Source organism: Gopherus flavomarginatus, chromosome 6, assembly GCF_025201925.1.
Source record: "Gopherus flavomarginatus isolate rGopFla2 chromosome 6, rGopFla2.mat.asm, whole genome shotgun sequence".
Classification (NCBI taxonomy): domain Eukaryota; kingdom Metazoa; phylum Chordata; order Testudines; family Testudinidae; genus Gopherus; species Gopherus flavomarginatus.
In genome coordinates this window covers 62,636,397-62,653,623 of record NC_066622.1, presented here as the reverse complement: position 1 = coordinate 62,653,623, position 17,227 = coordinate 62,636,397, and the positions used below count along the sequence as shown (strand labels likewise).

Here is a 17,227-nt window from a genome sequence, read left to right as displayed (position 1 = left end):
AATGCCACAAATGTGGCCACACTAGTGTGCTTGCAGCTGTCAGTGTGAACAGACTGCAGTGCTTTCCCTACTGCGCTCTCCGAAGGTGGGTTTAACTCATAGCACTTTACATCTGCAAGTGTAGCCATGCTCTTAGGGTATGTCTACACTACCTGCCGATTCGGCGGGTAGTGATCTATCGGGGATTGATGTATCGCGTTTAGACGACACACGATACATCGATCCTGTACACGCTCCCCATCAACTCTGGAACTCCACCAGGGTGAGAGGCGGAAGCGGAGCGACGGGGGAGTGGCGGCTGTCAATCCTGTGCCACGAGGACGCAAAGTTCATCTAAGTCTATCTAAAATACTTAGACTTCAGCTAGGTATTCTCGTAGCTGCAGTTGCATATCTTAGATTGATTTCCCCCTCCCTCCCCCAGTGTAGACCAGGCCTTAGATTTGTTAGTCTTCAAGGTGCCACAAGTAATCCTCGTTCTTTTTGCTGAAATGTGTGAAGACTCAGGGAGCCAGCACTACATCAGATCACATTTGGACACTTTTCTTTAGAACCCAGAACTAGGAACTTTAGAAGTGAAAGTTTAAATTCTGCAGAAGTGGTAGCCAACCTGCCCCCTTTTTCTATGCACTACAGAAAGTGTACTTACTTGTCACTAGCAAATGGATTTTTAAGTCCTATTGCAGTGTATCACTGCAGTCCTTCTCCACAAGGAGGAGTGCATCGTGGAAATGCAAATATATGCACATATACAAAGCATAACTGACATCAAGGCCAGCTGCCTGGCAGAGGAGCCCTTAATGAGCCAGGGACATGAGAGTGCTACACACAATACAGAAGAATGCAAAAGTATCATTTAACTACTGATCCCTTCTGCAGTCTCCATCCAGGGGCTCTTCACTACAACAGGACACAGTACTTCAGCTTCCATGAGTGGCAAAGATTTTCTTCTCCTTCCCAGTGTTTTTATAATATATATTTAGCATATTGTTGTAACAGTAGGAGAATATAAAAACTTCACACTGGCCTGAGTGACTCCAGAGGCTAAAATAAACATGGCAAGCCATATTTGTGTTACAGTAAAAATAGTTTGGTTTCCTCCCTTCCCAGGACCTTCACTTTTCAGACAAAAGCTTCATAGGTTAGCTATAAAAATACCTAAAGCACAGCAGAAACAGGTGGTGTGTTTTGTCTGGAGAATTGTTAGTTTTTCTAGGAAATCCCAAGCCTGCCTCAAGGGTATGTCTACACAGCATACACAGAAGCGAGCCTCCCAGCCCGAGTTGGCACACTGGAACAAGCAGGGCTCCTGCTAATGCTCTAAAAATAGCTGTATAGACAGAACTTTGAAGTTGCAGTTGGGGCTGGAGCTTGGGCTCTGAAGTCCACCCCAGTTTGTTGACCCAGGCTGGGAAGCTTGCTTCTGCAAGCTGTACAGACATAAAGAAAGTCAAAATGCTGGATTTTTAGGGCATGGCTGCAGATGTAGAGTGCTGAGAGTTAAACCCACCTTCGGAGAGCACAGTAGGGAAAGCGCTGCAGTCTGTCCACACTGACAGCTTCAAGCACACTGGCGTGGCCACATTTGCGGCACTTACAGCGGCACTGGGAGCCGTGCATTATGGGCAGCTATCCCAGCATACAAGTGACTGCAACATGCTTTTCAAATGGGGGGGGGGGGGAAGATAGGTGTATGTGTGACAGGGAGTGTGTTGTGTGTATGTGGGGGGAGAGAGTGTGTGTTATTCGGGTGCTAAGAGTGTGTCAGAATGCTGTCTTGTAAGTTTAGACCCCCTCACACCCGCCTTTCTCTCACTCACTCAAAACAATCAGTAAATATTTGCTTTTTCTTGGAGCTGATAAGCAGCTGGCTTCTCCGAAACAAAGCTTTGAAAGGGCATTTCTGCAGCTGATTTCACAACGACAAGAGTGGCCACTTGACTTAAGGGGATTATGGTACGTTTCCGGAGGCTGATCACACCACAGTAACGCAACACCTCATTCACAATGGTGCCGCAGCGCTCCAGCGGGGGCACAGCAAACATTATTCCATTCGCCAAGGTGGAGTACCGGCATCGCTGTAGCTGAGGAGTCAGAGTGCTTTACGTGCCTTGCCAGTGTGGAGAGGGAGTGAGCTACGGTGCCCAGGGCTACTTTATTGTGCTGTAACTTGCACGTGTAGCCAAGGCCTTAGGCTCAGTTTTCCTCCTCTGGGCAAAGGGTCAGGCACTGTAACTGTCCCATTAAACAAGGGTGCTTTGATTTACATCAAAGCAATTCAGATCAATTTTAATCACAAGTTAAATAAGCAAGCAGGAAACCTGGATTTATTTATTCTCCTTGGTTGATAATCATTAAAACATATTGATTTGCAACTAAATACAGCATTTACACTAAATTTGATGCTTCTTTTTGCTAACCAGGAGAATACACTACATCTATGCACATTTATATAACTTAACTTACATCTATGCAGATTTTTATTTTTTATATTTTGTATTGTTAGAAAATGGCGAATGATGCATTTCTTATTTACTGAGATTAATATTTTCACTGATGATTTGTGTCAAGTTATTTGGATAGAAATTCAAATTCAATTTAAACGCACAAACCAGCTTTTTTTTAAGTAAGTAAAACTACCTTAAGTGTGTTGGATACATTAAAAAACTACCTGATTTATTAAACAGAGGAGGTATTATTGTAGTTAGTTAACTGAACTGATTCTTTCTGGTCACCATGTCCACCCTTCTCATCTAAAATCTTGATTTCATCCTCTCACATGAAGTTTTTATTCATGGATTGAAAGAGGAAAAACAAGCGCTTCTTGACTGTGAATGAGCTAGTCACTGAACTGAACTAGTTGAATAAACTGAAATGAAGAAAATAGTATCTTTGCACCTGCAGGAGCGCTGTCAAAAGCTAGTTTAGCATTTAAACTCAGATTCCAGGGTTAGCTAGTGACTACCACGAGTTAAGTGGTTTGACTCTTAAACTTGGTAGCAAGCATGTTGTTTTTTAATTCAATTTAAATGTTTGCAATAGCTTATGGTAACTTTAGGCCTTAACATAGGTTGCTTAATTTCAAATTTAATTTTAAGCAAGTTTATTTTTAACACACCCTGTATTTAATTTAAATAAAAAATCCAATTTAAATAAGAGATCAGATTTTATTTATTTTTAAATCGATTTTTATCCACCCCGCCTTATATTAGAAGCAAGGCAGTTTCTGTTTAAATCAAGTTAGAAATAAGTCTGAAGTTCTTACTTGGCTGGATAGTTTTCAGAAGTGTAACACTCATCCCAAAAGGGTGTTTACTGATGAAACTAGTGCTAAATAATGTTGCAGTCACAACAAACTCATGGGAAGACAAAGCAAACTTGGCAGACTTCTTACTACACAGATGGTAATTAACTTTGAAATTAGTTTTTTGATTGAGTCACACCAAACAAGAATCCCTTCCTATGAAGTCCCATCTAATTAACTTTTTTGGTGTCCAAAGGTAGCACCTGCCTCTTGATTCTACATTAGTTAAAACAAGCATCTGTAGTAAAAAAACTTCTGTAAATTTAATCACAACATAACTTTCAAACATAGATCAACCTGACCCATAAGAAAATGATAACCTATTTATGTACACACTCTGAGGGTATGGCTACACTTGAAATTTTGGAGCGCTGCCGCGGCAGCGCTTTGAAGTGTGTGTGTGGTCGGAGCACCAGCGCTGGGAGAGAGCTCTCCCAGCGCTGCACTTAAACCACATCCCTTACGGGTGTAGCTTGCAGCGCTGGGAGCCGCGCTCCCAGTGCTGCGGCACTGATTACACTGAGGCTTTACAGCGCTGTATCTTGCAGCGCTCAGGGGGGTGTTTTTTCACACCCCTGAGCGCGAAAGTTGCAACGCTGTAAAGTGCCAGTGTAGCTTATGTCATAGCATTCCCTCTCAGATCTGAACCTTAGAGTTCAGAAAATGAGATACTAGCACCTGAATCCTCTAAGCTTAATTACCAGCTTAGATCTGATAGCACTGCCACCATTCACTTGGATCTCCATCAGGTGAGACTTCTTCTGCTGCAGCGGAAGCAAATGCATCTGAGTGTGAGCTATGACCCAGATAACCTGGCAGTACTTCTTCATGCTACTGAAATCCTTCTCTAGCTGCTTTTAGCCCTCCTCATCCTGCCACTTCTTGCAATACTTGGTGAAGGCCTTCTTCTTGGACTTGTGCCAGTTCTTGTAGAAGCGTCTCTTGCACTCATCACTGAGGGCTTGTCTACATCAGAAAGTTGCAGCGCTGGTGAGGGAGTTACAGCGCTGCAACTTAGGAGGTGTACACATCTGCAGGGCACCACCAGCGCTGCAACTCCCTGTTTGCAGCGCTGGCCGTACTCCCGTTTTGTCTCGGGTGTAGAGGATCCAGCGCTGGTGATCCAGCGCTGGTGATCCAGCGCTGGTAATCAAGTATAGACACTTACCAGCGCTTTTCTTGACCTCCGTGGAATAAGCAGGTATCCCAGCATACCTGAGGAAGCCTCTGGTAATCAAGCTGGTCTCCTTCCCCGTCTTGCTCTCGCGTTCCCCGAACCCGGAGCAAGCAGGTCTCCTTCCCTGAGGTTTGCTGGGTGGTTCCGGGAACGCGAGAGCAAACCGCGGCGAAGCTGGTCTCCTTTCCCGGTTTGCTCTCTCGTTCCCCGAACCCCCGAGCAAGCAGGTCTCCTTCCCTGCGGTTTGCAGGGTGGTTCGGGGAACGCGAGAGCAAACCGCGGCGAAGCTGGTCTCCTTTCCCGGTTTGCTCTCTCGTTCCCCGAACCCCCGAGCAAGCAGGTCTCCTTCCCTGCGGTTTGCAGGGTGGTTCGGGGAACGCGAGAGCAAACCGCAGCGAAGCTGGTCTCCTTTCCCGGTTTGCTCTCTCGTTCCCCGAACCCCCGAACAAGCAGGTCTCCTTCCCTGCGGTTTGCAGGGTGGTTCGGGGAACGCGAGAGCAAACCGCGGCGAAGCTGGTCTCCTTTCCCTGTTTGCTCTCGCGTTCCCCGAACCCCCCCTTGAAGCCGCCCAACAGCGCTGCAGTGTGGCCACATCTAACACCACTTGCAGCGCTGGTTGCTGTAAGTGTGGCCACTCTGCAGTGCTGGCCCTATACAGCTGTACTAATACAGCTGTAACAACCAGCGCTGCAAAATTTTAGATGTAGACATGGCCTGATGTGCTCAGCGAAGATGGTCTTGAAGGTGCGGAGGCCACGTGGAGTCTGCACGTAGCCCACGATGCCCACAATGACTATGGGAGGAGTCTCTACCACAGTGACTGCCTCTACAACTTCCTTCTTGTTCACCTTAGATCCAGGTCTGTCCACTTCCCGGACAATGTGGGTCATGGCAGACTTGTACCCAAGAAAGGCAGTGAGGTGGATGGGTTTGCTGGGGTCATCCTTGGGAAAACTCTTCACTTTGCCCCGATGTCGACGGCTGCGTTTGCGGGGCAGAAAGCCAAGGGATCCATGTCTTGGAGCTGAGAACTTACGGTGCAACATCCTGGCTGGCTGCCGCACCGAACTAGTAGACAAGAGGAGAGTTTCCAATAAGCCAGAGTAGTAAAGGACAAGAGGAGAGTTTCCAATAAGCCTGAAAACTGCTGGTGTTGGGTCTAAACTTTTGGTGAACTTTGGGGAGCCAAAACACACCCAGACTGGCTGTCTCTGCATAATCCTTCCTGAACCCTTTTGAACAAAGCACTGACCTGCAAACTACTCATGACACCCCCTTTCTCAAATAGCCATTAGCCTTTATCTCTATGCATTTACTTGTTAACTTGCTTTTCCTGTAAAATCTTGATTGATTATGCATGACCATTATCTTTTGTTAATCACTTTGTTTACTTCTGTGTATAAATATTGATGCTCACCCCTAATAAAGGGGCCACACTTAATCTAAAGCTTTTAGAGCTAAGGATAGTGTGAGCCCGTTGATCAACGCATTGGTGTCTGGTCTCTGACAGAATTGTGTGCCCCATACCAACTCCGCACGAACTCGGGTGCTGGAGAGGTGAGTGAGGACTTGCTTTATTTACCTAACACTGGCATTTACTTAAGGTGCACTAAAAACGTGCCTGGGCTAAAATGCCAGCAAACAGCCACCACAGCACAGTCCAGCACACAAAATGCACATGAACATGCTCAAGCAACCTTGCCACTCACAACAACAAAGGAAAACCCTCAGGACAAAGTTACCCCTCCCATTAGAGATTCCTAGCCCATTTGTTATGTGCCTAGAAGGAACTCCCGACAGTGATAAGAAACACTCTCTTCAATCTGACATTCTCCTAAACATTTATAGTATCAGAGCTGAGTGATCAACAATGCTCTAACAAGATTTTAACATACCCATGCAGAGGTATGTTTCTCATGGAGTGTCCTGACTCCATGATAGTCACAGCAGTGCATCTGTCCAGCTACAAAGGTTGTTTTCCTCTGACTCCCACATTCCTGCTCTAAAGTTCAGCTAAATCTAGGCTAAAATTAAAAGCAAGATCAGTAACTTCAGGGAATTCTAATTTAGGTGAGAAATGCAGCAGCATATCAGAAAAGCTGTTAACTTCCCAAGCCCACACTAGATCCCAGCTCATAGCCCAGACCTATCAGGCTCACTCATTATCTCTGTAGTTCTCAACATCCTTTGAAGATGTGAACACCAGAACAGTACACAGAATTACAGTATTGGTTGCACACAATGCCATATGCAGAGTAAAATCACCTCTCCTTGCTCCTACTACCTTCCCCCGTTATTACATCCTACAATTGCATTAGCCCTTTTTGCCACAGCATTGCACTGGGAGCTCACAGAATCATAGAAGAATCACACAAGATTAGGGTTGGCAATCAGAGTGATCCAGCCCCTGTTGCCCATTCCCAGCTTCCAGCAAGCAGACTTAGGGCCACCCAGAGCATGGGGTTACATCATAGAAGATTTGGAAAAAACCTCAGGAGCTCCTCTAATCCAACCCCATGCTCAAAGAAGGACCAACCCCAACTAAATCATCCCAGTCAGGACTTTGTCAAGCCGGGCCTTAAAAACCTCTAAGGATGGAAAATTCACCACAGTGACGGGTTCGGTCACAGAGACCAACCTTGGGACTGTCACTTGATTTGCTGAAACTATCTGAGCGTTTTCTTTCCCTGCTTGGGACTCCAGAACCCTGTCCTGTTGAGATAGACACGCTAGTCTGCTGCAACACAGACCCAGGGTCTGAATTATGCCCCCAAAGCTGCAGAGTTAACTGAAAACAGCTCAGCAAGTACTCCTGTCTCTAGCACCCAGACACCCAGCTCCGAATGGGATCCAAACCCCAAATAAAGTGTTCTATCTGTCACTTGAAACCACTTAAATCCTACTTTTTATACTTATTAAAATCACTTTTGTTCATTAACAAATCCAGAGTAAGTGATTAATACCTGGTGGAGCAAACAGATTTGCATATCCCTCTATCAGTGTTATAGAGGGTGGACAATGTATGAGTTTAACCTGTATAAACCGCGGTGAAGCAGGTCTCCTTCCCCGGTTTGCTCTCGCGTTCCCCGAACCCCCCTTGAAGCCACCCAACAGCGCTGCAGCGTGGCCACATCTAACACCACTTGCAGCGCTGGTTGCTGTAAGTGTGGCCACTCTGCAGCACTGGCCCTATACAGCTGTACTAATACAGCTGTAACAACCAGCGCTGCAAAATTGTAGATGTAGACATACCCTAAGACCTACTTCATTACCTAGTAGCTGGAAAACACCTACATAGGAAGGCTTCCAGGTAAACAAACCCATTCACAGTTCATTGATTCTGAAGCACCCATAATAGCTTTCACTTAACATGTTTACATCAGTAATACAAGTTTATATCTTAGGGTATGGGTACACTTGCACTTCAAAGCGCTGCCGCAGCAGCGCTTTGAAGTTTCAAGCCTGGTCGCAGCACCAGCGCTGGGAGAGCGCTCTCCCAGCGCTGCACGTACTCCACATCCTCTACAGGTGTAGCTTGCAGCGCTGGGAGCGTGGCTCTGTTTACACTGAGGCTTTACAGTGCTGTATCTTGCAGCACTCAGGGGGGTGTTTTTTGCACACCCCTGAGCGAGAAAGTTGCAGTGCTGTATAGCGCCAGTGTAGCCATGACCTTCTTCTCCTAACTCCAGACATATAAATAGTACATGCAAACAAATGGGATGAACACATTCAGTAGATCATAAGCTTTGTAATGATACCTTACAAGAGACATTTTGCATGAAGTATACTCCAGTTACATCATATTCACACTTATAAACATATTTCCATAAAACATATGGCGTACACTGTCACAACTACCTCCCTAGGTAACCCATTCCAGTGCTTCACCACCCTCTTACTGAAATAGCTTTTCCTGATATCCAACCAAGACCTCCCTCACTGCAACTTGAGACCACTGCTCCTTGTTCTGTCATCTGCCACCACTAAGAACAGCCTAGCTCCACTCTCTTTAGAAATCCCCTTCAGGTAGTTGAAGGCTGCTATCAAATCCCCACTCACTCTTCTCTTCTGCAGACTAAATAAGCCCAGTTCCCCCAGCCTTTCCTCATAAGTCATGCCCTCCACCCCCAATCCTTTTCATTGCCCTCCACTGAACTCTCTCCAATTTGTCAACATCCTTTCTAGGGTGTGGGGAGGGGGGGGGCGGTTGCAAAATTGGACGCAATACTCCAGATGCGGCCTCACCAGTGCCGGATAGAGGGGAATAATCACTTCCCTCAATCTGCTGGCAACACTTCTACTAATGCAGCCTAATATGCCCTTAGCCTTCTTGGCAACAAGGGCACACTGACTCATATCCAGCTTCTCATCCTTTGTAATCACCAGGTCCTTTTCTGGAGAACTGCCACTTGGCCAGTCGGTCCCCAGCCTGTAGCAGTGCATAGGATTATTCCGTCCTAAGTACAGGACTCTGCACTTGTCCTTGTTGAACTTCATCAGATCTCTTTTGGCCCAATCCTCCAATTTCTCTAGTTCACTCTGAATCCTATCCCTACCCTCCAGCGTATCTACCTCTCCCCCACAGATTTGTGTCATCTGCAAACTTACTTAGTGTGCAATCCATTCCATCATCCAGATCATTAATGAAGATGTTGAACAAAGCCAGCCCCAGGATAGACTCCTGGGGCGCTCTGCTTGATACCAGCTGCCAACTAGATATTGAGCCATTGATCACTGGCCATTGAGCCTGAAGATCTAGCCAGCTTTCTATCCACCTTATAGTCCATTCATCCAATCCATATTACTTTAACTTGCTGGCAAGTATACTGTGGAAGACCAAATTAAACGCTTGCTAAAGTCAAGATATCTCTCTCGTCCACTCGTTTTCCCAGATCCACAGAACCAGTTATCTTATCATAGAAGGCAATCAGGTTGGTCAGGCATGACTTGCCCTTGGTGAATCCATGTTGACTGTTCCTGATCTCCATCTCCTCCAAGCGCTTCAAAATGGATTCGAGGACCTGCCCCATGATTTTTCCAGGGACTGAGGTGAGGCTGTAGTCCCTGGATTCTCCTCCTTTCCTCTTTTAAAGATGGGCACTATATTTGCTTATCACCATCCGGGACCTCCCCCGATTACCATGAGTTTTCAAAGATAAATCGCCAATGGCTCTGCAATCACATTTGCCAACTCCCTCGGATGCATTACATGGACTTGTGCATGTCCAGCTTTTCTAAAGAGTCCTTAACCTGTTCTTTCATACTGAGGGTTGCTTACCTCCTCCCCATACTATGCTGTCCAGTGCAGCAATCTGGCAGCTGACCCTATCTGTGAAGACAGAGGACAAAAAAAAAAAAAAAAAAGCATTGAGTACTTCAGCTTTTTCCACATAATCTGTCCCTAGGTTGTCTCTCCCATCCAGTAATGGTCCCACACTTTCCCTGATCGTCTTCTTGTTGCTAACATGCCTGTAGAAACCCTTCTTGTTACCCTTTGCATCCCTTGCTAGCTGCAACTCCAAATTGTGCTTAGGCCTTCCTGATTACACCCCTGCATGCTCGAGCAATATTTTTATACTCCTCCCTAGTCATCCAAGTTTCAACTTCGTATAAACTTCCTTTTCACGTTTAAATTCACCGAAGATTTCTCTGTTAAGCCAAGCTGGTCTTCCGCCATATTTGCTATTCTTTCTGCACACTGGGATGGTTTGCCCCGGAGCTCTCAATAAGGCTTCTTTAAAATACAGCCAGCGCCCCTGGACTCCTCTCCCCCTCATATTAGCCTCACAGGGGATCTTGCCCATCAGTTTCCTCAGGGAGTCAAAGTCTGCTTTTCTTCAGTCCAGAGTCCGTATTATGCTGCTCTCCTTTCTTCCTTTTGTCAGGATCCTGAACTCGACCATCACCTGCTGCCCAGGTTGCTACCCACCTCTACTTCCCCTACCAATTCTCCCCTGTTCGTGAGCAGCAGTCAAGAGAAGCATAGCCCTTAGCTGGTTTCTCCAGCACCTGCAACAGGAAGTTGTCCCTAACACTCTCCAAAAAACTTCCTGGATTGTCTGTGCACACCTGTACTGCTCTCCTAGAAGATCTCAGGGTGATTCAAGTCCCCCATGAGAACCAGGGCCTGTGATCTGGAAACTTGTGTTCATTGTCCAAAGAAAGCCTCATCTACCTCATCCTCCTGGTCTGGTGGTCTATAGCAGATGCCCACCAGGACATCACCCTTTTGCTCTCACCTCTTTTCTCCAGTTTCATACTGGAGTACTGAGTAATCTTACTGCTCTCTTACATACAGTGCAACTCCTCTACCTTTTCTCCCCCGCCTGTCCTTCCTGAAGGAGTTTATACTCATCCATGACAGTGCTCCAGTCATCTGAATTACCCCACCAAGTCTGTTATTCCAATCACATTATAGCTCCTTGACTGTGCCATGACTTCCAATTCTTCCTGCTTGTTTCCTAGACTTGTTGCATTTGGATACAAGCACCTAAGATAACCAGCCAACTGCCCTACTTTGTCAGGATGAATCAAGATGCCTTCCCCTGTTGCACTCTCCTCCTTGTGTTTCCTCCTGGTATCCCACTTACCTCAGGGCTTAGGTCTCCATTACCCAGAGAACCTAGTTTAAAGCCCTTCTCACTAGGTTAGCAAGCCTGCTTCATATTCACTTGTTTGTGCAAAATCCTTTCAGAGTCGGTGCGCTCCAGGATCCAGCCCTCTATTCTGTATGTATGACCTGCCTTCCTGGTTCCTAGATGTATAACTTTGCATTTCGTAGTGTTACAAAGCATCTGGTTCACATGGGTCCAACATATCAAGCAATCCAGATGGCTCTGTATGACTATTCTGTGCTCATTTTTTACTGTTCTCCTCCAATCCCGTCAAAATTTTAAATCAACGGTAATTTTATATTTATTTCCAGATCACTGATGGAAAAGTTGAATAGTCAGGCCTCATACCAATCCTCACTAGAAAACCTCCTATTTGGGGATGATTCCCCAATGACTACCACTTTGAGATGTCAGTCAGTTCTTAATCCATTTAACGGTTGACATATTGATGATATAGTGCTAATTTTTTAATCAGAGTGCTGTGTGAAACTAAGTCTTACAAAAGCTTATGCACGTTACATCTATGCACTCACTTTTATCAACCCAACTTGATACCTAACAGTCACCATCTCGCTCATGGAGGTTGCAATATACCCACACCAGCTTATTTTTGTAGCCCTCATCTTTCCCTTTATGCCAATCTCACATTTTGTTTTCCCAGTATGTTAAATCTTATTCTGATTTCTCAGGGCACAGCAGAGCATGACTCATTTTTACCAGTCCAAAAGAGACCTCGCACTCTTTTGAGCCCTGTATAAATGTTAGTACTGTAATCTAAGGTAGAATCTTGAACATAACTTGCATGACGACTGTTTCAGCCTATTTTGTAGAGTCTTCCAAAACCTATAGCCAAAATTGCTTTAGTTAGAAAGTTTCATGAGAGGAATCAAGAAATTTAAGAAGGCTTCCCCTCTCCCCCGAGGTGATGAGCTACATGAAGGTAAAGCTGCCGTTTTCCCTGTCTACACTAGGATCTTACAACATGTAGATGTTCCATAAGCACATCTATTCTTCCTAGCACCAACATGGCACTACAGGAACCTCTTGTCATAAGTCCTCCATACACCTCTGCCTCCACCACCTCTCAGTCCTTTCATTGCACTTCTGAAAGGCTAGGCATTTGGAAGTCAGCCCAATCCCACCCCAACCCAGTGAACTGGGAACAGTGATATCCTTTTTCTTAAGGAACAACTTTCCCTACCAAATACACAGCTTTGAATTGTCCCATACATGTTAAGTCTGGGAATTAAGCAGATACTTCCACAGTAGCCTTACTTTTTCCCCTTTAATAGATGAATTACAGTACAATTAGGTCCTTCATACCACAGCATAACATGCTTCCTCCTACCTTCTAATGTGGCCCATTGCCACAGTTTATGAGATCACATAACAGGCACTTGCACAGACTAGGAGACTCCAAGTGGGGAGGCGTCTCCCTCCCCTGTGTTGCAGCACCCTTCAGGGAGACTCTGTTGCCTCTTCCCCAGATCACTTGAGACCTCTGCAGATGGCCAAGGAAAGTCTGCACCCTCGCCTCACAAGAAACTTCCCTTTGGGGGAGATGTCCTATTACATGGTGCCCAGCAGCAAGAGTAAGTACTAGGCCTGCGGCTGCCATCTGCAGGAGCCCTAGAGCACACAAGATTTGGACCTTCCTAGAAACTACTTACAGGAGGGATTCAGGAAGGATGCTCCACACTGCTAGGGAAGCCCTGGCAGCAACATGCGGAGAATCTATCCCCAAAAGGGAAAGGAAATTAACACAATTGGTCCCAAGACTCAAAGGTGTTGGTTCAGCTTGCATTGCCACACTTAGTCCTCCCAGAGCTGCAAAAGGAAAAGAATTAAGGCACTGCCCTCATTTCTATTAGGAAAATCAGAACAGACAAGGGATTCAGAGACAAAATGGATAACAAAGAAAAAGTGAGCCATTTTCCCAGTGCAGAAGGCTATCACAACTAGATACAGACACCCAAACACTCTTGCTACTTTTCCAAGTAGGCAGCTGCTGATGGGCCACAGAGACGTTACACACAGGGTAGATAAAATTCAATTTTTTTTAATTTAAATCAGATTTTTTGATAAAATGCTTTTTGAGGAAAAAACCAGCTAAAGATCGTTTTAATTAAGATGTATCTGAGCTATAATGTCTCATCATGGAATAGGGATTATAAATTCTAATTCTATAGCATGAGACAATATATTCATGTAAATGTTTAAGAAAAGTTTTGTAAATGAGTTCCAATAGTTCATGGATTAGGGACCCAATTTACAGGGTTCCGTGGGCTTCTATATAGATTATTTAGGTTAATCTTTATATCTACTCAATGAGACTCATTGCTCAGTCTAGAAGATACCGTCAGAGATGCTTAGTTTTGCAGTTCTCAAACTGTGGATTTGTGTCTCCAAAGAGAACATGCTTGATAACAGCAAAAATCTTTTTAAATAAATAAATAATATATAGAGGTGGAAAATAAGAGACTTCAACCCTATTGTCCCTCGGCAAAATTTGTGTACAGAGTCAGTCCCTTACCTCTCTCTAAAACTGCAAAGTTTCAAAAAATTTAATTAATTGAAGATTGTGGGCAGAATAGATCTGGACAAGGAGAAGAAGTCTGGTACTATCGTTTTAGATGAGGTTGTGATAAAAAATAAATAGCTGAAATAGGCAAATCTTGCTTTTACAATTTCACCTTTAAAATAGTAGTGAGTGTCAGTGAATGCAACAAGTATGAGCAGTATGGTGATGATAATTAAATAACTGTACTGACTTATTTTGTTTAGGAGAATCCATCCTCAACATACAAGATTCTGAAGACTATCCACCTTCAAGATCACCATCATTTTCTATAGTTTCAGAGTTCTGCCAATGATAGTGTTTCAATCAGATAATGTCTTTCACACAGCCACAGTATATCACCTGTAGCAAAAAGAAAAAAAATCTCTAGCATCCAGAAACCACCATAGATAAGTTTGTGATAAGAACCAGCAGATTACAAAAAGAGGTAACTGATGAAAAAATTACCCAGTTTGTTTATGCAACAAACCCTCCTTTCCCTATGATTGAGAACCCACACTTCATTACCATGGTTCAGTCATTAAGACCAGGACACAGTCCACCCAACAGAGCAGATGTCGCAGGCAAATTGCTCGATAAAGTGTATGAAAGAGAAATTGAGCAGTATGCAAAAGGTCTAGAGGGTAAAATTGTTAACCTGAGTCTTGATGGGTGAAGCAATGTCCACAATGATCCTGTTGTATGTCCTTGTGTGACAACAGAAGAAGGGAATGTCTTCCTTACGGAAACAATTGATATCAGGAAATGCATACACAACAGAATATTTACAAGAAAGAATTAGCAGTAAAAGCTACTGTGAAAAAAAATTCAAATGTCTAGTACGCAGCTTGGTCACAGAATGCTGCAAATGTCTCCAAGATGAGAAGAAATTTAGAAGAGAGTCCCAAGCTAATAGCATACGGTTGCAGTGCTCATTTGATGCACCTCCTAGCCAAAGACTTCAGTGTTCCAGAAATAAAGGCTAATGCTGAAATTGCAGAATACATCCGTAACAACAACAACTTTGCAGCAGCTTCTCTGAAAAAAGTGGGAGGAACCAAGCTAACTCTCCCACAAAATGTGCGATGGAACTCAGTAGTGGACTGTTTTGAGCACTGTATCAAGAACTGACCTAATCTGATGACAGTTTGTGAACAAAATCGTGAAAAAGTAGATGGCACTGTCACAGCCAAAGTTCTCAACATTGGGCTTAAGAGAAATGTTGAACAAATGCTGAGTACCCTGAAGCCTATTTCTGTAGCCCTGAAAAAAACGCAGGGAAATAGCTGTTTTATTGCTGGCACCGTTGAAATTTGGAAGGAACTGAGTGAGATCTTAAAGAGAGAAATATGCAATGACAGAGTTAAATTTAATAATAATTGGAGATATACCTATCTCCTAGAACTGGAAGGGACCTTGAAAGGTCATTGAGTCCAGCCCCCTGCCTTCACTAGCAGGACCAAGAATTGATTTTTGCCCCAGATCCCTAAGTGGCCACCTCAGGGATTGAACTTGCACCCCTAGGTTTAGCAGGCCAGTTCTCAAACCACTGAGCTATCCCTCCCCCCAAATTACAAGCATTAAAAATACATATAGGACAAGCACTATCTCCAGCTCATTTTCTTGCAAATATTCTCAATACTCAGTACCAGGGTCAAACCTTAACTGCTGAAGAAGAGTTGGTTATGACATGGACATCCACCAATCAACCCTCCATAATGCCAATTATAATAAGTTTCAGAGCTAAGGGTGAACCATTCAAGATATATGTTTGCTGATGATATTTTAAAGAAAGTCACACCAGTGAACTGTTGGCAGTCTCTTAATCACTTGGATTCAGAGACTTTTGAAGTGACCATCTCACTTAACAGCAGTAGCTTCTTCTGCCGGTGTAGAAAGAATATTTTCTTCCTTTGGACTAATTCATTCCAAACTGAGAAATCATTTGGGACCTGCAAAAGCAGGAAAGCTCGTTTTTCTTTTCCAGATTATGAACAAACAGGAAAATGAAGGTGAAGACAACTGAGTTAGCTGCAGAAGACAATATTTTAAGTTTCTCGTGTTGACCTGGCTGCCAGTCGATTTAATTTTATTTTTTTTAAATATTTCATTTAACTATTTTAGTTAAAAACAACAAAAACAAACCTGATTTTAAAAAACTTGAATGTTTAACTAAATTCAAATGCTTGTTTTGTTAAAATATTGTGTTTGTTGTTGAAGAAAAAAATCCAGAATACATAATGTTGTTTCAGTTAAATAAAACAATTTAAATGTCTGTCTGGTGATGTTCTCCTCCTAATACAGCAGGGCAAGAAAATCCTCCAAATATTAATCTGTTGAATTGGAGATCGTTCACCTCTCAATTACTTCATAAATATCTGCTTCACTGACCTTTGGTAAATGAAATAACCAATCATTCATTTTCTGATATAGCTATAAAACTAATCCGAAAAGTTTTAAAAATAATTTACTTTAAAAATGTATAGTGTACCTTCTAAAATGAAACCTACATCTATCTCTGAGTTGTGAAGAATACGTACTAAGGTTATAACAACCAACAAGAATGCACTTTTATGTAGAAATCCATAATTAAATCAAGTCTTCCTGACTAGTGATTTAAATCATGACTTAAATCAAATCCACCCTGCTTACACAGCAGAGACTGAGGGGCCAGAGGGCAGCGTGGCCCAAGCTATCCCAGAGTTTGCAATCCCCTGCCCAGGAACTCCTGGTTAAAGGCAAAGAAAGGGCGTATTGTTAGTCATATGCACAAACCAGCCCATAAAGCATCTCATGAGGCAATTTTAAAGGTCAGCTAACTGCTTTCCAGTGTCCCTGCTATGTCCACCTGAACATATCTGCTTCTGGAGCTCTAACTCACTCACAATTTTAAAGGCAACAATAGAGGCAGATTGGCAACCTGAAATTCTCCCATTGGGAGAGACTATTATTAAAAAGTATGATGGCTCCATAAAGCTAATATACTGGTACCACTAACTTATTTTCAGTCATATTGGCTTAAGAGGCACCATAAGCATCTTCCACAAAAGCATTCATCATGCACTGCTCATCTCAGGAGCAGAGATGAACGCAAGCACCCTGAACAATCACTGTACTTTAAAGCCCCAAAACATTTCCAGACAAGTGGACATGCCTCCCCCCTACCAAAAAACCCACTCAACACGGCACCCGTGCTGGCACTGCGCACATGTCTCAATAAAATATGGGTAACTCAGAAGGTCAGATGACTTGACTAGAGCACATACACTGGACGACAGTAGTGTCATAACTATGCAGCAGAGAGAGAGCCCATTACTGCTGGGAAACACCAGCTAATAACTGGCTTTGGAAGCCACCATTCAGCCCGGCTAGCCCAAGTGCACAGCTACTTACCATCTGGACAATTTATTTTCTGTCAGGTGCCATTCACATGGCAAAGAGCACCATCAAAGCAATAGCTGTTCTGGCTCTGATGGAGCTTCTGGCAGCTCAAAACTGTCTGATTTTTGAACCATCACCTGAATTACAAGTTGCCACGCTTAGAACAGTCAAAAAGGGTTTCAGATGCAAAATAAA

At 43.9% G+C, this 17,227-nt stretch overlaps 2 protein-coding genes across 4 annotated transcripts in view; both read right to left on the bottom strand.

The window, feature by feature from the left end:
- DAG1 (dystroglycan 1) overlaps positions 1–17,227 on the bottom strand; it is a 125,128-nt gene that overhangs the window by 87,122 nt on the left and 20,779 nt on the right. The gene's annotated exons all lie outside the window — the stretch shown is intronic.
- On the bottom strand, positions 4,161–5,553 carry LOC127053873 (60S ribosomal protein L3-like). The gene is made up of 2 exons (XM_050959231.1): positions 5,195–5,553; positions 4,161–4,269 (listed from the first exon to the last, which is right to left on the bottom strand). The coding sequence occupies exons 1-2, from the start codon at positions 5,524–5,526 to the stop codon at positions 4,161–4,163; spliced, it is 441 nt and encodes a 146-aa protein (XP_050815188.1). The 5' UTR covers positions 5,527–5,553.

What these genes read in the sequence shown, in the direction of transcription:
- LOC127053873 (XM_050959231.1), bottom strand. Translation starts at nt 5,526, where the DNA reads ATGTTGCACCGTAAGTTCTCAGCTCCAAGACATGGATCCCTTGGCTTT. An exon ending in ATCTTCGCTGAGCACATCAG is followed by an intron (nt 4,270 to 5,194) that starts GCCATGTCTACA and finishes TTTCTGATGTAG; the next exon opens with ACAAGCCCTCAGTGATGAGT.